We start from the raw sequence: 27335 nt of genomic DNA on the forward strand, positions 1-27335 counted from the left end.
ATTTTTGACTCATTTTTTTACTTCAGCACAAAGTATAAAACTAATTCACAGCTGCTTGTGTTGAAAAACTTCACATTTTGTAGGATTGTTATGTTTCCATGTTGGATGCATCATCTAAGCAAAACTTATTATAGACTAATAAACAAAGCAATAATATAAGTACATGAAGTCAGCTCTTCATGCTTAGTTTTGGCATCTGTGGTTTCTTACTGTTTTGTTGACCAGCGTAACTGTTTGTGTGTTAAGATCAGTCGAGTTTATTGATTGATTGATTGATTGTATAAAGGAGGCGCAGCCACCTACAACACACTGGAAAATCTAGAGAAGCAGGTGTAGAAATACCAAACTGCACCTCATACAACTTTTATTGAAAGTAGCAGGCTGAGAGAAAAACAGAACTTATCAGCTGCACGGAGCACAAGCCAGTTTCCATGACAACTGACAATCAAAATAGACTGCATTAATTTCCTTGTATAGAACGTTACATCTGTGCTACACAGGAGAAAAACTTCCACCACCATTTTAAATCAGGCACTCACTTTGTACCGATGACTTAGTCACCAGCTATTAACTAAAGCTTCATTATTTTAAGATGAAGCTGTGTCGTTATATTGAATTGTGTCCTTTGATCTGAAACCGATCACACTGCCTGATCAGAAAGCACTGAAAGCCAGCAGTGAAACAACCACACCTCTGTCTCTTCTTTGTCTCACTGTGAGAGGTTGCTTCATCTCTTTCTGTCTTCAGTGCTGTCACTCATCTCATTCATCACTTCTAGAGAGTTATTAAACTGCAGCCCAGGACAACCGGCTCAAACACTCAGCACAGAGATACTTTTGTGTGGACGTCAATCTCAGAGCTGGAAATCCTCCCTGAAAGGTGTCATGAACACTGTGATGCTGCGAGACTGGACACGCACAGTGACTGAGGCGGATTCTGTGCAGAAACAGATGAACCCACACAGATGCAGAAATAGATCAAATTACTGTAAATATAAAACAGAATCGGCACAAAATGCAACATTTTAGTGGAAAATGATGAGATAGAAGGACGAGGAGGAGAATTCATGTATTAATCATGTTGTTATTTGTCAAAAAAAGGGAAAAGTTATGAAATAAATATTTCGAAATAGAAATATTGACTTTTTAATGTGTTTGTGTTTTTTATATTCAGTTGAATTAAAGGAGGAAAAAGAGGAGGTGTGGTGGAAAGTCAAACATGTTTTAATATCAGTCTCGTAACATTTATAGTTTTAAACTTCTGTCTGATGTTTCCTGGAGCGACTAGTGACCCGGCTGTTCAGTGTCTCGCAGTATTCCAGATGTGATTCCTCTTCGGGGTGAAGAACTGATGTGTAATCAGCACATTAAAGTTAAAGTGCATTTTTTTTCTAGATCAAATCAAACCGTTATCCTCACAGCCTTCATGACATTTTATCAGCTACATCAGAATTTTTAAGTTCTTCCATGTGGACAAATAAATCAAATGTCTCGCGTTGTACATCAGCTGACACGACTGACACTGGTCATGTTGGTGGAGCCTGTGTTATTATTACAGATGTGAAACAGATGTGACAGCATTTGTTATCGTAGCTCAGCTTGTGTGTGTTTTGACGTTGCAGATTGACATCAGAGTGAACCGCTGCAGACACACAGCTGACCTGTAGCCTCAATATCTCAAGAGTTAAATAAATAGATAAAGAGAAGTTTAGAATGGCATTAAGAACACCAGGCTTCTCTACAGCTGCACCACAAGCTCAAACTACACCACTTACAGGGTGTGTACACTGTGTCTACATGTTAAATTAGACCAGAACAAAAACAGCAGCACCTGTACTTAATTCCTTCCTTTTCACAAGACAGTGTTCACTGCAGCTAAAATGAAACAATGGCTTGACTTCAAAACAGGCATCGACCTGAGATCATTCAAAAAGCCTAACTAGCAGGTGATGTCCTGCTGAAACACAGGGAGGAGAACAGGCTCTACTACAGCAGCATTACAACAATGCAGCTCATTTATCTATACAGTATATCTGTACACCACAACTGACCACACAACACAGCCAGTACTGAATTACTTCCTGTCATCAAGACGCGAAGCTGTAGCTATAATGAAACAACGGCTACTGAACAGATTTAACCTGCAAGCTTTACTTTTAAGGGTCGTCATTCTAACCACATGACTCACGATCTGGAGGTTGTGTATGTAAACATGAGGAGAGCAATGTGTGTGACGACTACACCATCTCCTACCATCGCTGCTGCCGCGGGCGACCAGGACGTCCGGCGACGGGGTCTGTCGTGAGCGTGAGCCGAAGGAGTCCAGACTGTCGAACGAGTCCTCGCGGCCGTGGCGTGGCGGGGAGAGAGAGTCGCTGCGCTCAGAGTCCCAGCAGTCGATGTAGCCGCTGTCCCGGATGCTGCGTTTCGGGCTCTCTGCCTCCTCCGCCTCCTGAACATTCATGAACACATGCACCGGTTATATCAAATGCACAAATTATTGTGGGAAAAGAAAAACACATAACATTTCATGCAGATACACTGATAACACTCATGTTGTGTGTCCTGATATTCTTTTGAAAAGCTAAGAGAACGTTATTTTCACCTCGTCAAACAGTCTCTGAACATCTCGTCCTCTACATCTTACTGTAGCTCCTATATCAACGTTCTCGAGCCCTCTTGCTTTTTGTCGTCCTTCCTCTCTGCATTTTCTCACCTTTTCTTCTGCGAGACTCACTCCATCAGTCTCTCTTCACCTCAGTGAACCCTCCCTTTGTGTGTCTGCAGTTAAAACATGGAGCTAATGGAAGGTGGGGAAAGGCCTTTCCTGTCTGCTAAAACACGTCCTTTTCCTGACCTCTTGACCGTCTGTTACGCAACTCCCAGTCCTCTGACAACATACATGACGTTTTCATCTAGGCTTTGCTGCCATACATTTCTGCTTCACATTTTGTTTAACCAATGACAGTGAGCTTTAAGGTGTGGCACTGATAGGTCTAAATATTTGCTTTAAAATCAAACGACTACATTTTAATCTTCGGTCAGTTTTTATTTTACCACTGCCAGAATTTTATCTCAACTTTAACCATCCTGTTCTTGTTGCTGATATCTAAAACCTTCACATTGTATTTAGAGCTTAAAGGGGGTTTTCACTCAAATTACACAAAAACAAAGCAGATAGTTTTGATTTTATTTGACCAGGTTTGAGAAAATCTAAGAGAGGGATGTCTCAAAACCTGAGCAAATAAAACCAAAACTATCTGACAGCTGGACGCCAACAGACGAGGTGAGATCATAATTAACTCAGTGATTCTCTTGAGATTTGAGAAATATCTTATCAAAGGAACATCTATGGTCTATTTTTTATCAGTTTAAGGGTCCTTGACATTAAAGAGATTGATATCCACCATCTTAACTGATATCATCCTGAGCTACTTACAATAGGAGAGCAGATAAAACTGCAGCTGGGCCACACATCCACCTGCTTCTTACATTTTAATCATCATTTTTTAATATCCAGATCTCATTCCATTTTTTTACAAGTGACCTGGAAAGTGCATGTCCTGCATACTCAAATCTCATTTCATCATTAATCTCATCTTTGTTTCATAGAAACGTGGCTTTGTTTTGTTCAGCTGCGACGTGTGAACATCTGGGGAAGTTATCCTGCTGAGTTTTATAGAAGAGCAAAGGGACGTCACAGAGTGGAATAAATCGCTGGGGGGTGACATCATGGTTATGAGTGGTTGTCATAGACTGCGTGTGTCTGAGTATGTGTGCTAACGTCTGTCTGTCCCTTTGGGTCAGTTCAGGGGTGGACTGACACAAGAGGTCATCCCTGGACCTGGTGTGGGCGAGTTCACCTGCCTGAGATCATTTCTGTACATTCATCAAACGCATGTATTCAGTGCATCTGAAAACAAGTGGTTTAAAGGAAAGTGACAGCCTCTTGCTACCTCTTATAATGTATTTCACCAGCTGTGGTTGCTAGGAGATGAATAACACAACTGTACTTTAAGTTAAGACCTTCATGATATTTTTAGCCCTGGACATTACAAAATATGAATGACTTAGCAAACCTTTCGCATCTGTGACAGCAGGCCCTCAAACTCTTTCAGGTCCAGCGTGGGCCCGTTGTAGGAGGTACAGCCGTTGGCAGCACGACCCAACCAGTAGATGGTGATTAGAACCTAAAGGAGAGACAAACATACAGTCAGACATCATGACTGAATGAGATGATGCTGTGTGAAGACTTTAGTCAAAGCAAAGCATTGAACACGACTGTAGAGACGTTACAGCAGCAGCAGAAGTACAACATGTGTGTGTATGTGTGTGTGTGTTATGTATTGTTCAGATTCATGAAACATAATAACCAATAAAAGACAAAGTGACCATCCAGTTAAGGCTTCAGATGTAATATAATACTGTCCATTAGACTGTCACGACAAAACAAGTCATTCACGGTACATTGAGCCAATTTGTTTTTGCTGGAGTTGACTCTTCCAAACCAGCCGTCGCCACAAATTGAGTAGAATTGCACAACATTACAGTAACTGAATGTTTTCTTTTACAGGACAACTGTGCAATGCATGTAGTAGATGTACAGTATGAACACGTAGCAATGCAGGCCAAGACCTGTCTTCATCACACAACCCCAACTCCAAAAACAGCCTGGACGCTAAAAACAGAAGTGATAACAGCTTTGCAAAGTGTTCCTGAGCCCGTGTGGTGACATCCTTTATACAGTCATGTGTTTCACAAAGTGTGAAAAGTGCCTTTCGAGGATGGTTCAAACCTAATCACGATGCTGTCAGCTGTGACCAGTGAACCTGTGTTTTGTTGCCTCTGTCACAACTTATTTTGAATTTGATGGCAGCAAAACGTTTCAAACAAGCATATAAATACAACACGTCTATTAAAACATTAGATATATTGTCTTTGTACTGTTTTCAATTGCATTTTCATCAAGAAAGATAAGCAGACTATCACAGTCTGTGTCATCATGTTTTACACAGCGTCCCAGTTTTTTGGAATAAGGGTTATAGGTCAGATTTTGTCAGCTCGTGGTTGTAGTGAGGAAGGTAAAAGTGCATGAAGCAAGCGCTTGAAAACAATCTCCGCTCTGTTCCTTTCACTTTTCTCTGTACAAAGCAGCACAAGCTGCTTCCAAAGAAGTTACATGTTAGCTAACATGTCCTGCACAACAAGACTGAGCCCTTGTTCTGACCCTGAAGCCATTCACAGGCACTTCTCCTGCTAAAACACAGCATCCCTCCGGGGCCAAGGTGATTTATATTTCCCTGTTAGCTAGCTAAGCTGTGAGTGCATAAATTACCAAATCAATCTCATCTCCTTCCAACACAGTAACCTTGTAGAATCAGGAGCTGAAGGAGGACATACTTCTGACTCCTGCTAACCAAATGTCCTGAAGTAATGCTGAATGTGACTGTGAGACTGAAGATTACTGCGTTCAGTGTAACTCCCTTTGGAGTCAGCTAAAGCCTAAAATGCAGAATATAGAGATCTGCTGCGGCCACAGGGAGATCACACAGCGCTGCACCTTTAGCACTGTGGGCTAAGTGTTCCCAGCTATATTTACTGTGTCCATGTCAACCGGCACTCCACAGGGATTGCTTTGATAAGAAAGCTCAGCGTGGCTTAATGTGTTTATTTCAGTCATACTGTCAGTGTGAACAGCGTCAGCCGTTCAAACACACTCGGAGGAAGAGCAAAGACAAACTGGCGTGCTGATGAGAAGAAGAACAAAGTCTTTCCTGTGTGATACTGAGCTGATCCATGGAGGGAAATCTTCATATCTTATGCCAAAGTATAACTGGCCTTTCTAAGCTGCGACATTACAGCAGGGAGGGATTTAACGTTTTGGTCAAGGACTGCAAAAAAGTGGACACCAGATCAAACCACAACTGGTGATACTGGAGCTGGATTTCATCTGTTGATTTATTTTGTTACTGCACAGAAAGCCACTAATGTACAGCTGCCGGGCTGAAGCATCCTGCACTGGCTGTGGTGATGCTTCATTGACCAGCAGATTGTATTGCATTTGTGTCATCAGTGTAGTGACAACATCCGTGCCAGCTCCCATTAGAAGTGGGTCAGCAGCACCAAATGTGTTTCACTTGCTTATTAGTTTGCTTTAAACACATTCGTATTGATCCAAACTGCACAACACAATGGGAAACATGACACAGCTGCGCCCGCACGATTCAGACACGCAACCCTAAACCTACAACAAACACCCGGACAACAAATGAAACTTGGACAGGAGCACAGAGCTGCAGTAGTTCAAATAAAACCTGCCAGTTTTGACAGGAATATAAACAACAGGGCACTTCAGTTTCAGCAGCTGTGATGTCAAAGATGTGGAAAGACCTGCTGAAGAGGTTCCACCGAAAAACGTAATCTCTTTGTTTCATGTGCACACATACTAAAGTGATGTATACACAAAGTCAGGAGTAAGCACACACACAAAAGGCCATTCATTCACACATTAAATCACACGCCACACTCAGCAGACCTGTAGTGGTACATAAAGATGCAGATTCCCTGAACTACTCATCACAATCAGGCCTTTCTGTTCACACCTGCACCTGCTAACAATCATCTCGTGACTACAGCGATGTTGCACCTATCCACGCAGTGCCCTCTTCTCACTTCAACATCCAGTCTGTTTGCTAAACACCTTTATCACCGCATCAGCAAATTCTTCCCAGTGCGCTCCTTCACCTCTCAACAGAAGAGGAGACAGCTGCTATCAAATCCTAGTCCTCAGTCCTCAGTCTGCAGGGCAGATCCATAATGCTGCATATAGCATATCGGAGAAGCAGGTCCTGGCTAAAGCGCTGGCTGCTGGGACTTTGTGGGCCGATTGCTGTTACTGCAAACGCTGGCTAATGTGGCTGAGAGTCCCTGTGTGTAGTCAGCTAAATGAGCTAGCAGCCCAGGCCAGCTCTGCAGCTCGACACATTAACTTGCACAGCGTACGGCAGCATCACAGAGAGAGAGGGCTCTGACTGCAGAGTGGGCAGGGCTAGCAATGTGTGCTCCATTTCTTAAAGCAGCATTATTAGAAAAACAGAAGAGGGGTTGAGGTAGATATGAACAAAAAGACACGCTGTAAAAAGTGACAGGACAAAAAATTACCCTGTCAACTACAATAGGCAGAGTAGGAAGAAAAAATGAAAATAATTAAAGCACAAACGAATTGAATAAAACTACAAACTGTACTGTAGGTTGAGTCTGTGTGTAACCGACAGTATAAAAAGAGATTGAGTAAGTAGAGTAAACACACAGAACAGACAGGGACAGAAGATAATACAGAAGTAGAACGGACAACACTCCCTTCTGCTTAGAAAGCTGGCGGCTGATTTGCATTGCTGAGATTTGTGAAATTGGCAAACTTGTGGTTTTCTGTGGTCATTTTAAGCTGTAACCGTAGCGTTGAAAGATATCTAGATGGTAGAGCGGCACAGCATGTACAGAGGCTTTGTCCTCACATACATATATGTATGTATGTATATATACATATATATATATATATATATATATATATATATATATATATATATATATATATATATACACTGTATATTAAAAAAAGATATTTAGTTCAACATGGTCCAACCTATCTGCGCTTGCTTCATGTCCTCTGTACTGTTGCTTTGCTACAGTTCTGGATATCTACATAAGAACGACATTTCAGATTAACTCAACGTGCTGTGATTGGACCTCCAACTTAACGTTGGTGAAAGTGTTATTAAATAGTATGGAGCTTGTGTGTGATGCAGAGGTTTTCTACCTGAAAGTATCTAAGTGAAGGACACACTATCAACTGAATATGTGGAGCCAACATGTAGATTTGAACCAAATGCAGGAAGAGTAGATGAAATGAAAAGATTTGGTGGAGAAGACTACAGAGGACAGATTAAACAGAGGAGCCAGTAAATGTAAAGCTAGGATAACCTCACACAGTAAAGTATTCTACATAAAGCAGACTGACAGACAGAAGAGCTGAAAGAAAAGAGAGTGACAACCACAGCACAAACAGAAACACTGCACCATAATAACAGTTTCCATCCAAACATACATTTAGCACACAAACAAATGATCCCACAGTAATCCAGACGTTTCACTTACATTCTTGAGTTTTCGGCTGCAGTCGCTTCCCCTGGGAGGATGAGAGAGAGAGGGAGACAGGGTGAGCCTTCTGCTGTAATTTAATCAAATATTTCACATACAAAAAGCAGCAGACACCTTTCAAACCATCAAACTCCCACATATCCATGCAGCAAAAACACAAACTTACTCAATATATAGAGGGATCTGCAGGAGCGGCAGCCCACGCAGGGAGAACTAAAAGCATCTAAAAGCATTGAATCTGTAGATCCAGTTTGTTGTTTGGTGATATTCAATGTTTCCAACAGTTGTGTTCGATGGCTGCAGCCTGACTTCAGCTATAAGAAATATCAGCTCCGCGACTGAATATCTGTGTTAGTTCCTCTGGACCAAAGAGCCAGAGCGTCTTTCTAGATCTGCCATTCATCATCAGGAGTTAGATGTCACAGTGGGCGTCACATGGTGTGACTGCCAAGTGGTCTCTGGGAGGTGCAGTGCAGAAAGTCCACAGCAGTGGCCACTTAGCGCCACAGATGTTGCCAAAATGAAACGATGCGGATCTTGTGGATCACCGCTTGAAGCTATAAATGGGAAGTGGAACGAACCAGTTGTAAAACTGACCCCAATGCACACTTATATAATTCTAGGCTGAGAGAGAGAAACACAGCAGCTCCAGGGAAGTAGACTAAGATACAGACACACACACACACACACACACACACACACACACACACACACACACACACACACACACACACACAAAGAGATACGACCTGGATTTATCTTTATTCTCCTGAACTTTGAAAGTTAACCACAAAGGATCTTTTCAGCCCGAGGAAAAGTCAAAAATCCCTGAACAGACACACTTTTCAAAATAAAGTGAAGTGATATGTCTCTGCTCCACTTTGGAAAACAGTTTCACACAAATACAGTCACACAAAAAAGAAAAGTTGGAATCTTACAAAGTGCTTTTTGGCAGAAAGACTTCAGTTGGTCCTTTTGCCTTTAATGCTGTGCTGAGTCAAGGCACCCGAACACAGACGCCTGGTCATCCTCAGGCTCCAGCCTGGACTGGACCCAAAAAAGCTCTAAATCTATTCTCAGGCTCATTAGATTAATGCTCTGCAGTATAACCAAGTGTTATCCCCAAAACCAGCCCTACAGGAGATGAAATAACCCTCTACTGGTTTAGAAAAGAGCCGGTGGAGAGAAGCCAGGGTGGGAGGGATGTGGTTTCTCTTCACTAGTTGTGAGGTGGCTGGCTGCAGAGCTGCAGCAGGAAAACATGATGGTTTAAGTATGTTTCTCTCATTTCCTCTCATTATGAATCACAATCACATGGACAGACAACAGAGCGCTCATAGAGAACACCAATTATCTCTGGAAAACACGTCTGGGTGAAGGATTGCTGCACACAGAATACAGGTTCCCATGTATGGACGATCTGACGGTTTCCGATCGTGATCCTGTTGAAAACATCTGCAGTCCACTTCTCAGACGAATCACAGATTGCACTTTAATGACCTTTTACTTCGGTTTCCAAACTTCACATCACCTCACCGACAGGCAGGTCTGTGCTGCGCGTTGACCTGTGGTTACCCAGAAGACCTCCTCTGTGTCGGCTCGAAGCAACGTTATGTGTATATTCATATATTTATATATTCAGAGGAGGGCAACAGGCCCTTCTTAGACTGTACTGTATTTAATGGGGATCCAAGTCAAGACATCTCAAACAACAGATCATGTTGGATACGAAACAGCTTGTCAGATGTAATGAATCACCTTGAATCGGAAATGTCTTGCCCAATAGGAACAGAGCACCAGCACAATACAGAGTCTAAGACTGTTTATAAGTCGTTTCCAGAGCTTCAGGTCACAAAGCCGCCCTCACTCATCACACAAGTCACACCCAGAGTGCAGCTGCCTGAGTTTTCCATGACAGCAGTGACCTGACGAAGAGACGAGTGAAAGAGGAGAAGAAGAGCAGGTGAAAGTAGCTGCAGGGAATGAAGTGTGATCCCCTTCATCCCTCCTCATCATCCTCATCATCCTCGCTGTCTGTCAGCTGACTGAACAAACACAGAGGCAGGTTCCTTTTCTCCACTTTCACCTCGAAGAAGCAAAGCTGAAGGACACACAGCCGATCCCAGAGGTATTACATCATATTTAGAGGCAGTTCTACCTTTTCTTTTGTCTCTCGCTCTCTCTATCAGAGTTTCCATGGTTTTATTCCAACAGTTTCAGTGATGAACACAAATACAGATATCTTCTATTATATTATAACCACATCAGTGATGTACATTATATAAAACAGTCTGGGGTTTTATTCTCGTTGTCTTTTTAATCTACTCCTCTTACAAACTGTTACTATAATATTTAGCGTGAGTATATGGTAACATGACATATATGGAAGTTCATTATGTCGCTATTTAAGTCACCATTACCTTTTCAGAATGGTTGGTCGGACTCTATAAAGAAATGAATGATGAACTTATGATTTATGTTTTTCTCCCATTTCTTTTTCTTCTTTTTTACTGTGTCTACAAACAATTTAATGCCTATACATTTAGAAAAACTAAGTGGAAATGTCACAATGAGCACGTTAGATCAATGTGCACTTCATGACAATCTTATTGCATTTTCTGAATAAATAATGATGAAGGCTTGGTGCAACCAGTCTATGTGTTATTACAAGACTTCTAATCTGTTGGTGCAAGTCTTCGAAATGATTTTAAAATGTTTTTTTTAATATACATAAATATGTAAAGAGAAACCTCCCAGCCAGGCCCCAAAATAGCCCAACTCAATACTAAACATGAAAAAATTAGGAAATGAATGAAATCTTTCTTTTTTACATTTACACCTGCATTTCTGACTTTTTGTGGCATTTCAAAGCTTTGTGTGAAACTTGTTGGGCAGCTCAGAGGAAACTCAGCTTCTCTCTCCGCCTGGCAAACTGTCACCTCTCCTGGAAATCCATCTGTTTCCATCAACACATGGAGGAACAGCACATACTTCAGGTCTGAGCTCACAGTGGACCTGAACCTGCCTGTCTTCATGCCTGCATGTCCAAAGCTGTTTCCTGATGAGTAAACACCTGTCCAGAGACTCAGGGGGGAGAAGGACGAACAGCTTCCTGTCCCGGGTACAAGCTGCGAGGAAACAGCATCCTGTACGACAGAGTTACATAACCGCTGGAAACAGCACAGGGCCACTGAAACAATGACACCACTGTTTCCTTCTCACTTTTTGCCAAATTTGATTGCCCAAATATTCCCGATGCTATTTCTAGAGCGAGCATATTCATAACCATCCAGCATGAAAATCTTCCACTGAAGAAGACGATCCACGACAGCTGAGGTGAAGCTCTGATTTGGTTCCTCTGTTATTCTTCTTGCATTATCACTTTGTACTTTGAACTTCTGTTTGACTGTGGGAAATTAACTATTATTACAATCTACGGTATAATCAAGCGTTCCCAAAATGCACTGCTGTCTGCTCACTGCCTTATAATGTTAGCTTGTAACTCAGGAGAGGCAGCGGAGGCAGAGCAAATGAACAGATAGAGTCATAAAGGATTCTGCACTGCATAATTTACTGAAGCAAAAAGCAGGTTGGACAGGAAAGAAACACAAACTGCAGAGATAAGTTAAGCAGCTGCCTAACAACAGCAGTTACAAAGTCACAAATCATAGCTACAAGTTATAAGGGCTGAGCGACACAGCTTTAAAATAATACTGCAATACTTTTTGGCTATTTCATGATACACAATATATATATCTCTATATTTTGAAATCGCCTAAAATACATAAGTAATGATGAATGATACTGATAAATAATCATCAGTAATGTGGATATAATGAGTAAGTGAGTAAAGAAAATGACATCACTTTACTGCAATGCAGCCTTTAAAACAAGCAGGAGACAACACATACTGTCATTTCATAATGTAACAATATCCAAAAGCTTAGACAACATATAGTCTCATATCGTGATAACGACATAATCTCTTAGTCTTGCTCAACCCTTGAAGTTACAGAGCTTTATATTAAAGACTTTATTGACATAACCCTCGATCAGTGTCCTTGGACTCACTGTAACCGAGCGGCACCGCTCCTCCTCATATAAACAGGTAGATGAACAATCAGTTGTTCTCCATCAAGCTGGACACTGGACAGACTCACAATCTTACACCCTGTTCCTCATAGAGAAGGATGAGGAGTGAAATGTTGTGTGACTGCAGGCGATGCTGGATGTGGGTTGAATTTGAGTGACAGGCTGCAGCGTCAACACACATATTGTTATTCTGGTTTATATAGTTTTCTCCTGACACCCACCAACAACAAATAACTCTACAAACCTAAACATCACATCCGTTTCTTACTGGCACCAGTTGATGTCAAGCGAAGTTTGACAGGAAAATATTTGTGCAAAGAAAAAACTAACAATTTTGTTATTGTTGAAGGGTTAGGGTTACTGCAAATGACACCAGATAAACCTGGAGCTGAACTCTGGGGTCTACCCGTACACCTGCACACCTGCTCGGAAACAAAGACCACTTAAACATCATGTACAAAAATACACACACACACACACACACACACACAAGATATATACAGTATATAAAAAGAACAGATGCACTTGTCTTTGTTACCATGCAACAGAGCAGGCGTCAGGGTTCAGTGGCTGATGTAAACTCTTGTGTCGTATTGGGACAGAGAGCAGTTGTGTCCACACTTCCATTGACTCTGTCAGTTTATTTATGCTGGCAGTGAACTGGACGATTGTCTGATGCACAGACTGACCGACGGGGTGACTGACAGAGAATGACACACAGAGAAGCTCAGTGGTGCAGACAGACTATCTATTAACACACAGTTGAAGTGTTCATTATCAGCATCACGTCCATCCACTCAGTAAAATACAAGCCTTTCTTCTATTATCAAAATGTATAAAATATGCAAAAAAGCTCCAGAACAGTTATTAAATGGACCTCGAGGTGCAACAGTTCTGCCAACTGTTGTCTCCAATGTCACTCAACTCTTAACTCTAGAAGAGAAGTCCTTTAGTTGAGCTAGAGCTCGACCACGGCCGGAGTTTTGGGGCTGATGCCTCAGTAAAAAATTCTGATATTGATTTATTGGCCGACATACACACATTTTTGCAATTATCCCTCAAATATAGTTATTAAACACTTGTGACAAAGATGTAACAGAGGGAGGGAAAATGTACAGGTTAAAAACAAACTTTGTCAATGAAACAGTAACTTCACAGGGAATTTAATAATTATAAATCATCCCAAGCGTCTTTTTCTGCAGCCTATAGACAGATGCTGATATATCTGTGTGAAGGCCGATATCCGTCCATAACACTGGCTGATGGATATATTGGCTGGGCACTAATATGATCACCATTACATGACTGCTGAGAAAATATCATCTACTGATGAAGATCATGTGATATGATCTAAATCTCCAAAGCTTCCTCTGTCAGTGGACCTTGAGATACGTCTGTCAGCTCCAGCACTGATAGTAAACCGGTTATCATAAACATGAATGAGGTCTTTATGGCTCTTTGCTCATATATATTACTGTGAAATCAACTTTCATGTATTGTATCCACCACACTACATCAGGGTAAGAAGCCATTTTCCAACAACCTAGGCTGTTTTTTAAATATAAACCTTGCTGCTTCTTATCACCTGCACCTCAGTCTTTCATTCGTGTTCCTCTGTTGAGAAAGATTCGATCATTTACTGCCACCACAAACTTTGAAAGCTTCACATCATTTTGCTTTGAAAGAACAGCTCCCTCTTTCTTTTTTGTGCAGTAAGAAACAAAGACATTACATCTTTATCCAACTACATGAAAGTCTACTTCAGATCATCTACTGAACATCTGGTGTTTGAGGAGAGAAGTGGAAGCGAAGGCAGCATGAAACACTGTGATGACTGTAGAGACGATACAGACAGAAGAAAAAAGCCAGTTTCACAAACAGTACAGCACGAATGTCTGTAGAGATGACTCCATCTAAACCTCAAGGATCGTCCATTTCTCAACCATCCACCCAAACAAGTGCTAAACTGAAGATGACTTCAATTCACCAACAGGTATTAACTCAGACAATCAGTCTGCTGGCTGTGTATGTGGTGCTGTCAGCAGAGAGGCTGGTGCACTGAAAGCTTTTTCATTTTTTTTACCAGCTTCATCTTCGTCATCTGACTAACATGAGGAACTGACAACTGAAGGAGCAGGCTGTATGTATGTACATGGGTAAGAGGATCAAGATCGGTTAGTTTATTGATTTGATATCTTCATATCTTCATATTTATCCACAAGCTAATCCAAGTCCTTGTTGACATGATGTGGATGTGATGTGTGTAACATATTATTGTAACTTATAACTTGTAGTAGGTGTTAAGTTTGTGAAGAGATGTGAACAATACAGCAAACTGTGGTATTTATGTGTAATATTGTTGTTTGATGTTTATATGCCTCAAAATAATAAAGTCATTTCTAAGCTACATATGGTCTCTGTTAAAAGAACAATAACTTTCTGACCAAAGAGTTCAGATCCCACTGACTGAAAATATATAAATATTGTGCTCTATGAAAAAAAACAAAACTGTAAGAAATACAAACATGTACGCAAACACACACACGCACGCACACACGCACATGACGTTAAATCGATGTCAAAACAACAAGAGACGCGCAGCAATGTGTGTGTGCATGCATTACTTTGTTGTGCGTGCGTGCGTTGTTACATGCAGATTGTATTTCACGCGTAACAAGAAGCTGCGTGCGTATGAAGCAGCGTGCGCACGTCTGTCTGTCACTGTTTGACAAATGATGTTACGCGTTCACACTAGGGCTCATACAGTGTAACGCCACTGAACGCATCAGCATCAAACTTTGCCTGGGCTTCTTCTGGGAGACTGAGAAGTCCCCGGTGTTTCTCTCATTGCAATACACTCTTCGTGCAGCACGCGATGGGGTTGTTTCAGGAGGTGCATGTTTGTTGTGCTACCTTGCTTCGTCGCAATTTTCGCCAAGCACGACCTGCGCAACACCTCGCTCTGGTTTACATCATCCTTTTTAAATCCAAAATACCTCCAAATAATGGAGGATGATTTATGTTTTGGCACTAAATCAGATTCTGCACCAGCACCGGCCGCGTCATCTTCCGCACTCATGTCACTTTCCTTTCTTTGGTTGTAATTTCCCCGCTGTGTTTGTAGTGCATGGATGTATTATGTAGTGTGTGTGTGCGTCTCAGTCTCCGTCTCCCTCACTCCCGCCCTCGTATGTTTGTCATTGGTTGGCTTCAGCTGTCGATCCACAGCAAGCATGAAATAAGGTTTGTGGTTGGCTGGCCTTAGCGGTGCATTCAAGGGCAATCGTAAAAATGATGTTTGTTGTGACTGCCAGAGCTGTACATGCGGGGGGGGGGGGGGGAATCTATATCGTTTATATTGTTGCTTTTTAGATATTAATATCTTGAATGTTCATATCTAGATATAGATACGATAACGATATATCGTTCAGCCCTAGTTCACACACACGTGCGGTCGCAGTTTCTGATGCTACGCAACCTGAAGTTGATCTGCATCGCGCACCAGTCCGCGTACATGAACGCCTCACGTAGTTGGCCTTTTCCTTTTATTGAAGTGTAGTCGACCAGGGGAGGCAGCAGCGAGCCAGACACTGCTGCCAGAATTTCAAAAGAAGAAGAATTAATTATTCTTAATGTCTTTTTTATGATGCCTTTTGCTTTAACTTGCTGTATATTTTATGTAATGCACTTTGAATTGCCTTGTTGTTGAAATGTACTATACAAATAAACTTGTGAGCTTTACCATAATTTATTCACTCAGATATTTTCTTTAAAAATGGCTGATATTGAAGTAAATACAAAATGAGGCTTCAGACTTGTTATGCCGAGAAGAGCCTGCCTGCTAAGAGCCGCATGCCCGTCACGGGAACGTGCACAACTAACAAACAACAAACAGCATCAAGGTCACTAAGTTTCTGCCGTGTTTTCCCAGTTAGGCTACAACTAATAATATATATACAATTAGACTCATCGGCCGGGATTGTACGCACGCAGCTTCTTGTTACACGTGACGTAGTTTGCGCACGTCATTTCCGCCTACATGTGAGCGCGTGGTAAAAAAGTTCAATTATCTTCATGCGAGCGTTAATGCGTGCGTTTGCAAAAAAACGCATGAATGTCACGCGTAGTCACTGCGCGTCGTGTGATTACCGGCGTGCAGCAGTCATCACGCGTGAACGTGCGCATGAACGTGCGTGTGAACGGGGACCATTATAAGTCAATGAGGAAACTACATTACACGTCAGGCGCTGCTCGCTGCACAGGCGTCAAAGCACGCGCGTGTGACACGTTCAGTTGATACGTGCGCACGCAATATGACGCGATTCTACCGCCATAGCATGCACGCACACATGCATGCACGTACACATGCACGTACACATGCAAACACACACACACACACACCCATTGAGCAGGAAGGTAACACTGAAGCTTTGAGACTTACTTGGCGGTGGGGCGTGTCGACGTGTCCTGCAGGTCTCCAGGGTCAAACAGCTGAGAGCCTTTCAGTCCCAACTCCTCACAGCCACGCAGAAACACACTGAGGTTGTCCTGCACCAAACACACACACACACACACACACACACACACACACACAGGTTCATTAGGATGCATGTGCTGTTGGCAGAGAGCGAAGGCAAAGCGTGGTCAGGTCCGTTATTCATCAAGGTCTTAGCTCAAACACAACCGTGACACACACGTTTATTGTAGAGAACACATGACTGGCACTTTTACGCTACAGCGAGGAAAAACAAGTCTTCGTCAGTAAGCATGACACACTTTATTCAAACATGGACACACACACATGTAAACAGACTTCAATGCTCTGTACTTCTGGTCCATCTATTCTCATTCACATAATGACTTCACATCATAAACTCAAGTCTAACCTTGAACTTTAAACAAAGTCTGAACCCTCAAAAACTCAGAAATACGCTCATTCTTCAGGTGTATAATTCAAGAACACACACTCACGACGATAAGCTCAAGATCCTCTCCATCTACTGCACATTCAGTCTCTGACACACACCAACACCAGCACACCTGTGACCAGCTCCTTCACGGTCAGGGAAACAAACACAAACACATGCTGGGCAGAGATGTGTAGGAGTAGTGATCATCTGAAGAGGAATGAGGATTAGTTCTTCTGTTTTGCCTGGATACAAACATGCAAACACACACACACAAACACACACACACACACACACACACACACAACATGAAAATCAGGATACCTGCACGACAGAAACGTGACACCACCAGGTTTTGTGGCCGGTTCTCGTACGTCTCCTCTCTCAGGTTACTCTTCACCTCGTCCTTCCTCCGAGTGTCTCCTGCTTCCTTTATTATCTCTTCTTCACCTGCTTTCCTTCAAACATTCCTTCCTTCTCTTCTTCTCTACCTTTCACTCTCTCTCCATCTTGTCCTCCCTCTTTCCCCTCTGCTCTCAGACAAACTCTTTGTTGAAGGCAACCTGAGCCGAGCTCTCCTCTCCTGTTCCCAGGTTCTCGCTCTCTCTCTTTTGTTTCTATGTCTCTCTATCCGTCAGAGGGCCACAACCAAAGCCCTTCCCTCTCTCTCTCTGGGTGTCACCATTTCCTCTCCACTCGATTGTCCCAAGCTCTCTCTCTCTCTCTCTCACACACCACAACACAAACACAATGTGCTAATATTCACTTTAAATATGTACACAATCTGCATCCCTTCCAGTGCTCAGACACACAAAGACTCACACTTATTTATATGTACACACAAGCTGGTGTAAGGACACATGCATGGCTACAAACACACACACACACACACACACACACACACACTTGGAAACACTTGTTCTCACGATCCTTCCACATTTGTAGCAAAACACCCCCCCCCCCAACCCACCCTGCAGCTTCCTGTGTTTTAGGGACAGCGCCATCTCTGCACTCCTGGTGAGGCAACCCCACCCGCACGCACGCACACGCGCGCGCGCGCGCGCGCACGCACGCACACACACACACACACACACACACACACACACACACACACACACACACACACACACACACACACACACACCTCTTCGAGAGAGGTCACAGCAATCTCTTCTTTTTGACAGTGTTAGCCTCAGGAGGACACACGACACATCTACAGCAGATTAACTGGGTCTCTCTCTCACACACACACACACACACACACACACACACACACACACACACACACACACACACACACACACACACACACACACACACACACACACACACACACACACACACACACACACACACACACACACAGCTGCTGATCAAGGTCACATTTTACTTCTAAATAAAGGACTTTCAGTCCAGTTGGATCCACTTAATTTAATTATGGCTTTATTTAAGAACATTTCTGAATATTAGAAATGAGTTATCACTTGGAACAATAATGGATCTATTCGGGTGGGACCGGCCTAAAACAGGGACTCCCAAGCTTTTTGTTTCAACAATCCAAGTAAACAGATCCAGATGTGACTCTGATCCCCACTGGGTGGGACAACTTTCTGTTGTAAAGTTTAACAACTAGAACCATTTTTTATTTGTTAAACCTCTAGAAGAACATCAGCGTGGCTCTCTGTGATCATAAAGCTTAACTCTGAGTTATAACTTCTTCACTTTGCTCATGAACCACCTGATGTCAACTTACAGTATTTCCATGTGTCACTTGTGTGAATACATGGACACGTGTTGCTCGGTGACATGTATAAGCAGGTGTACTTAATCTATGCTTACTAAAACTGCAGTTTTCCAAAAGAGAGCAAGAGAAGCATTGGACAGCTCTGTTAACGTTCCTTACAAGCATACAGTTTGTACACAGCTTGTGTGAATGTAACTGGCACAGAATCAGATTTATGATTGGCCGGTTGCCGGTCCTGGTCAGTCATGTTGAAAACTGGCCAATTCTGGTCTCCTGTCAATGGATCGATATATCAGTCCATTATCCTCTCTGATTGTACGCATGTTCAGATATAAGATAAATAGAATAAAGAAATAAAGAAAGACTGAGTCAGTGTTTCCAAAAAAGGTTGCAGTCAGAACTGGACAGTAAGAACACAAACATATACATCGTCAATAAAAGACAATGCTCCTTATGAAACCCTTCAGTCCTACCAACTACATTATTAACTACTGTATATGTGCTGTAACAGTCTGTCATAGACCGGCTCTTAGGACCTGTGTGATAAAGAACCACCCATAGAAAACCATGTCTGTAGGAGTATACATCAAAAAGGGAGCGCTTGATATGTTGGAGCCGGGGAAAGTTAGAGATGTGGTGATGTTGACTACAAACTTCAACTTTAACTTCACGTTTCCTTATTTTCCATTCGCTGGAGTTTCACATGTTCTGGAATAACAAACACTGAAGCAAACAACAAGCCAACAGAGAAGCTCATTCAGCAGCAACTTACATAATGTTAAACCGGATCATTTAGTGGGTGTTTGGAGTGTGTGCACGAGTGTGTGTGTGTGTGTGTGTGTGTGTGTGTGTGACTTAAGAGGTGAGCATAACTTTGTGGTGATTTGCAGGTCACTGCCACAGGAAGCTGGGCGTCTACCACAAAGAAATGACTGACAGCTGAATGTGTTTGTAGAAGGACGGGGAGGGAGGAGGTCGACTCACACACAAAGCTTCTGTACACTCGCTTTAAAAAAAAAATCCAGTCATAATAAATTTGGGCAAAAGTTCTCTCCGGTGTAGAAATACCAACAGTGGGACACGGTCACCAAGGATTGTCCAAATGGTTTTTACAACCAAAACTAAATGCATGCTCAGAGTTAAAAGTTCAGGATTATTTGGAATTAGCAAAAGAAAAACTGAGCTACATATCACAAGATCCAATATTACTGCTTGTGCATATGATGCTGACTAGTATGTTGTGTGTGTACTGTACCTACATGTGTACGATGTGTGAGCAAAGACGTTTGTTCCATTAAACACAACCCTCATTGTAATCAATATCTGTCCACCACGACTAGACCATACATAGATTCACAAATACATACCGATATCATATCATAAAAGACAAGATATAGCTGTTAATATGCTTTTCTATGCATACCACAGCAGTGTTACACCAGCACATCAGCTGATGTTAGCTAGCGGCAGTCAGTATCTGTGTTTAGGTTAATCAGTGAGTAAAATCATCCTAATCATGTGCCCGTCACGGATAAACAATATCATGAAATGCTGTTTATTTCTGTGTTTTTACAACATTTGTAATGAGTCAAAAACACTGATAGTATTAGCCTTTAAAACCCAGTATAGCACACACTGATGTTGTGTCATTTATTAATTAATTTATTTATTAATTTTTCCTCTTTAGATCAAGATGTTAGCTTTTCTGTTACGAAGCAAAATTGTCTTCAGAATGACTGAAGTTAAATTTTTATCTTATTTCAGAGGCTTTGAAAACTTCCACCTGTCAAATAAATCAGAAAAACCAATTAAATATGAAAAACAAAGAATATTAAAAATTGAAAATGTCCAATACTGGAAACCGTTTCAAGTATTGTTTTTATGAACATACGTGCCACTGAAAAGTTACACATACTTGTGTTGCCCTGAACCTGATGTCGGGAACACAACATATTTTTAAACATATGAATCACTTCCATTCAACGTGTCTGTTTACACTGTAAAACACGAACATACCAGTCGACCCAGAGACGGACGGGAATAGTGCACGCAACAACCGACCTGTTCAGATGAACACAGCCATGCAGGCCGGGCTGCCGAAGCACTGAGGTAGCTGCTCTAATTACAAACCAGCCAAACCTCCTCAGAGACTCATTTTCCCATTAGCCCCCAAACAGGAAGAGGAAGGGGGAGTAGCCTGTGTTTTATTACGATGGGCCAGATAACAGCAGAGCCTTGTTTATGTGTTTCTCACCTCCTTAACCGCAGCCAAGAGGAAGAAAAATCCCTGCAGGACGCTGGAAGACAGAAGTATGAAGCGTCTAACGTCCAGAGGGTCGTGTTGTTCAGACTGGAGTTAAACCAGCAGGTGTGACTAACATTTTATATGATGACCTTAAACTACCAATGTAAACATGTTGTCTTCATCCGCCCCTTTGGGCCAATTCGTAAAGGTCATGTAATGTTTTTGGCCCCTCTTTGTACGGTAAACTGTTGTTTGAGACACCAAACAAACGTGTGACACAAACTAAAAAACATTTTAACAATCCCAAAATCTCTTCGTCTCTGAGAAAAAACACCATCCAAAACTTCATGTGACTGGGTTTGATTAACAGATAGTAGATTATAAGATACAGGTGTGAATGTCGTGCATCTGCCGTTGATATATTACTGAGTACTTTTAAATTTAACAGCACGAACAAAGTTTTTTCATTTGATTTTTGCAGTTTTGATTTATCTTACGAAAATTAAGATTTGACAGTTGAACACTTCTAAACAACTTGTGAAGGTCAATATTTTCACTGAATAGCCGCATTTTCACCCAAGTGCCCTTAACTTTTAGAACAAGGAACCATAAGGTTGTTTTTGCCTGTTGTCTCTGTGTCGACTACAATCTAAAACCCACAAAGGCACAAGGCAAAGTTGTCTGCTGATGTACGAAATGCTTTTTTGTGCGACTGTAGAACAATGATGGCTTCGTTGTTGGTCCATCGGTGTTGTATGCTTTCCTCTGCAACTCCATGTCGATGTGTTGAAGAACAATGAACAAAAGACAAACTTGTTTGTGGCTGCAAATTTAAAAAAATGGTGCCTGAAATAAAATGCTGCTAGCACTCGACCAATCAGAAATGTTCAGCGCTGCATGCCCTAGCCCCAAAGTTTCTGCACGTTTGGAAAGTCCCCTACAGGCAGAGGCATTCAGTGGGGTCAATGTCGTCAGAACTTATTTATTATTTATTTATTTATTTATTTATTTATTTATTTATTTATTTATGCATTTATTTATGTATTTCTTGCCCTAGCTCCTATTACCTGAGGAAAGTTCCTGTGGTGAAAATGTGGCTAACCTTTTTTATGAATGCCCTCAACAAGTCTTTAAAACAAGATAAATACGTGCTTGTTAACCAGCGCAGACGAACAGATACTGGAAGATGAATGATGATAGTGAAGAATGTAATATAGAATAACCAGATGAAGAGGGGAAGAAAACGATGCATAAACCAAACCAGAACAAGGAGCAACAGAAACTGAGTATTTATGTTCATGTAAAAACTGCACACTAAATCATCAGAGAGGAGCAGAAGCTGTCGGGTTTAGAAGCTCTAACAGGATGAACACTTGTTATTGTGGCAGTGATTGTGGAAAAAGGGCCGGTAAAGGATGTGGCTGTGTAATTATCACCCACTTGTAAAAAGCCAGAGGAGGCTCGTCGGCAGCCATTAGTGATGCCATGAGATAAGAAAAACCATTTCAGCCCAGCTCACACTTCCTGGTCTGTTCTGTCACGCTGTGATGCAAATAATAACCCACTAACCGATAAGTACAAGAAGTTCTGTACTGATCACCTGTACCCCTCGTATATACCTGTACCCCCTTATATACCTGTACCCCTCGTATATACCTGTACCCTCTTATATACCTGTACACCTCGTATATACCTGTACCCTCGTATATACCTGTACCCCTCGTATATACCTGTACCCTCTTATATACCTGTACCCCTCGTATATACCTGTACCCTCTTATATACCTGTACCCCTCGTATATACCTGTACCCTCGTATATACCTGTACCCCTCGTATATACCTGTACCCTCTTATATACCTGTACCCCTCGTATATACCTGTACCCCTCGTATATACCTGTACCCTCTTATATACCTGTACCCCTCGTATACACCTGTACCCTCTTATATACCTGTACCCCTCGTATATACCTGTACCCCTCGTATATACCTGTACCCCCTCGTATATACCTGTACCCTCTTATATACCTGTACCCCTCGTATATACCTGTACCCCTCGTATATACCTGTACCCTCTTATATACCTGTACCCCTCGTATACACCTGTACCCCTCGTATATACCTGTACCCCTCGTATATACCTGTACCCCCTCGTATACACCTGTACCCCTCGTATACACCTGTACCCTCTTATATACCTGTACCCCTCGTATATACCTGTACCCCTCGTATACACCTGTACCCTCTTATATACCTGTACCCCTCGTATATACCTGTACCCCTCGTATATACCTGTACCCTCTTATATACCTGTACCCCTCGTATATACCTGTACCCCTCGTATATACCTGTACCCTCGTATATACCTGTACCCCTCGTATATACCTGTACCCTCTTATATACCTGTACCCCTCGTATATACCTGTACCCCTCGTATATACCTGTACCCTCTTATATACCTGTACCCCTCGTATACACCTGTACCCTCTTATATACCTGTACCCTCTTATATACCTGTACACCTCGTATATACCTGTACCCCTCGTATACACCTGTACCCTCTTATATACCTGTACCCCTCGTATATACCTGTACCCCTCGTATATACCTGTACCCCTCGTATACACCTGTACCCTCTTATATACCTGTACCCCTCGTATATACCTGTACCCCTCGTATATACCTGTACCCTCGTATATACCTGTACCCTCTTATATACCTGTACCCCTCGTATACACCTGTACCCCTCGTATATACCTGTACCCCTCGTATATACCTGTACCCCCTCGTATACACCTGTACCCCTCGTATACACCTGTACCCTCTTATATACCTGTACCCCTCGTATATACCTGTACCCCTCGTATATACCTGTACCCTCTTATATACCTGTACCCCTCGTATATACCTGTACCCCTCGTATATACCTGTACCCTCTTATATACCTGTACCCCTCGTATATACCTGTACCCCTCGTATATACCTGTACCCTCTTATATACCTGTACCCCTCGTATACACCTGTACCCTCTTATATACCTGTACCCTCTTATATACCTGTACCCCTCGTATATACCTGTACCCCTCGTATATACCTGTACCCCTCGTATACACCTGTACCCTCTTATATACCTGTACCCCTCGTATATACCTGTACCCCTCGTATATACCTGTACCCTCGTATATACCATTATCACATTGTAACCTGTATATCTGTCACTACTGTTCAAAGGAACTCTTTCACAAGCTAATGAACGTGATGTTGCCTTCAGCCTCTACAGTGTCAGAGGAAATAAAACATATTGGTACATTTGATTTTCCTGTCACACTGACGTGGCTGTAGTTGTTATCAAGATAATGACACATTTTCACAATAACTTTTTTGAGGAAAGAAATCTCAGAATGTTTCCATGTAAGTATTTAGTGCTGATACACCGTCCTGTCACACCTTCGCTAAATACACTAAATGCAAGTTTCCTTCCTGATCTTTAATTTATGATAAATGTGTCTGCTCAAAAAATATCCACAATGTTAAAACCACATGTTTAACATGTACAGTCTGTCATTAACGCTGGTTAGCAATGTAAGAGCCAGTTAGGACGGACTGATAGGCAGAAGTATCTTTGGTGTGAGCGTGTGCCGTGTTTACATCTTGGTCCGGGTCCTGAAAGGTCACTTCATCCAGATCAAGGTCTGAAGGCGTCATGAAAGGATCTACTGTGTTGAACTGAAGTGTAGCAGAGCTCAGGTCTACTGAAGTTCACAGGCTCTCATTAAAAGCAGGAGGCAAACTTAAGATTTGTACGACGATGAACATCATTCAGTTCAGGTTTTGTGAAAATCCTTCCTGCTTAACTGAAAAAAAACTAAAACATTTTGACGGTTTTCGTAAATCAAACACATTTTGTTGAGTCAAAGAAAGACAATAAAAAGACTGTAACATGATACTGGAACATATGATCCTACAGACGTTTGACATCGACGTCCTAATCAAGAGTTTCTTACAGATTATCTCTGTGTACAGTAGTAAGAGAGTCATTAGGCTCAGTGTCACACGGCTGCTGGACAGCTTGGCTGTGAGCACTGAAACAGATCTTTCAGCTGGAAGTATCTGTAATCAAACCCTGATAACACACTGGTGCTTTATGATGTAAAAGTCAGCATGTCACATGACTGGAGTCAGTGTTTGTCTGCAGTTATTGCCTGTCAGATAGTATCCAGAATTAGCTTTCTGCATTACACTGACACAGACAAAAAGGTTCACTGCCATTTTAAATGTGTGGTATTAACCCTTTTAATCAGATCCTCTGAACGACAAAAAACAACCAGGCCGGGAAAAATCATGAAAGGTGAAAGAGCCTCCTGCTCAGAAACAACCTCTGACGAGTGTCTGACCATGTTGGTAACCTTTACGTCAACTGTCTGCTTTGGGAAGCTGGACAGGCATCAAAGCTGTAATCTCAAGTTTCAAGGCCTGTGGCTGCCAGACAATCCCTCTGATACAATTATGCCATGTCATATATAAGGTTTTGCAATTTATTCAAGGGAAATCACAGGTTACAGAAAGTTGTGAACTACAGACAGCATGAATGAAAAACTAGAATCAGACTAACATCAAAAATATCTCTGGAGAGGGAAACAGACTGAAACAAAGAAAAGGGGGGAAGAGACGCAGACATGAAGCAATGTGACGAAGACAGAAAACAGCAAGAGATCCAAGAGGATCATTGAATTAAGTTTGGTGTAAATACTGTAAACTTCAGTATGAAGGATGAGGGAGGGCAGAGGACTCACCAGGCCAGCTATGGGTGTGGGAAGTCTGTTGATCTTCTTCACCAAGCCAGGTTTAATGGAGCTCAGCAACCTGATGAAAACCACAGAGGGAAGAAGACATCACGAGCTGAAATCTAATTAAAGCAAAGTCAATGCTTTAAAAGTTCAGATGAATATTTCATATGTTGCATCACAAAGTTTAAACCCAGCTCAAGAGAAGTGAAACAACGGCAGGAAAGGAGATAGAAGAGTGTGTGAAACTGTGAGGGGGAACAAAAAACGGGAGAAAGAGACATTTCTGAGGGTCCGGCAGTGGCGTCTGGAAGCTTTATGACAAGACGGATCCTAAATCAGAGTCTAGAGTCTAGCTTCTGCTTCCACCCGCTGGGAGCTGTTAACTAGCTCCAGTACACTTCATACCACAGTGAACTACACATGTGAGGATGGATGTCCTCCTGCTGTCGTCTCTCCTCGCACGCACAATCCTTCTAGAAAGTTACAGTATATTCCTGCAACCTCGGGCAGCTTGTTGTTATGAACAAGCTGTTTCAGAGCTCCCTCTCTCCCTCTCTTCCTCTCTCTGTCTCCAGTTTCATCTTTTGTGTGTGTTTTCATCAGAGGCAGCACCGTAATGATTCTGTCCTGTAAAGGAAAAACCCACCGCTGGATACTGTGACAGTGTTAGATGTTCTCGGCAGGTACTTTGTGCTGCAATGCTGCGATTCACCTTTAACTTGAACTCTCTTTGTCTCAGCCTGCGTCAGTTAGAGATTTCCTACTGTACTGTATGTTACCCAGAATAACTTGCAACAGCCCCGAGAGAAAGGTGTTCTCAGTGCTACATACAATATGTGTAGGAGGGCAGAGTGAGCAGTGGATACAGTGAAGACAGTTTCTTCCCTGTAATGAGAATAATGTCACAGTGTGCTTTCTTTTATTACAGAAAACTTCAATGGATTTCTCTGTTTCATCATCTCTTCAGAGATGGATTTCTGCCCGTATGATTGCTGAGCATCGGCACAGATCAATTTAAAAATGCTTCAGGGGAAAAATGTGCCAACAATCCAATTGTTTCTGTGATGGATCTAAAATCGGATGTTTTGCCAGTTATCTGCAAGAATATGTTGCCTATTTGTGTCTGCCGTGGACTGTCACAACTTACACTTGTTACAGCGTTAAGAGGAAATGGAAATGACTACAAGAGTGAGAGTGCTGTCCTGGATGTTAAACACAGACACAATCAAAACTAACACAATACAAGCAACATAAATACATCATCTTATGAGTATGTACGGGGACAAACACATTTCCTGACGCCTTGTGTATCAGGAGAAAGAGGAAGAGGCTGGAGGGAGTTGTGCTTCTTGTGCTTGTGAAATTAGTGAGATTCAATACAAGCCATACAGGAAGTCCAGTCTG

At 42.1% G+C, this 27335-nt stretch overlaps 1 protein-coding gene across 3 annotated transcripts in view; it reads right to left on the bottom strand.

Annotated features, from left to right (window-relative positions):
• The window catches only part of LOC311257220 (LIM and calponin homology domains-containing protein 1-like), a 102719-nt gene that overhangs the window by 31050 nt on the left and 44334 nt on the right, over nucleotides 1-27335 (bottom strand). For all 3 annotated transcript variants that reach the window (XM_084352739.1, XM_084352738.1, XM_084352737.1), the window contains exons 3-7: nucleotides 25938-26007; nucleotides 16690-16796; nucleotides 8154-8184; nucleotides 4079-4189; nucleotides 2253-2451 (exon numbers count right to left, since the gene is read on the bottom strand). In XM_084352739.1, the coding sequence (XP_084208865.1) occupies nucleotides 2253-2451; nucleotides 4079-4189; nucleotides 8154-8184; nucleotides 16690-16796; nucleotides 25938-26007 (518 nt within the window). The remainder of the gene's footprint in view (nucleotides 1-2252; nucleotides 2452-4078; nucleotides 4190-8153; nucleotides 8185-16689; nucleotides 16797-25937; nucleotides 26008-27335) is intronic.

Source organism: Pagrus pagrus, assembly GCF_965226575.1.
Source record: "Pagrus pagrus genome assembly, chromosome: 5".
Taxonomy (NCBI): Eukaryota; Metazoa; Chordata; class Actinopteri; order Spariformes; family Sparidae; genus Pagrus; species Pagrus pagrus.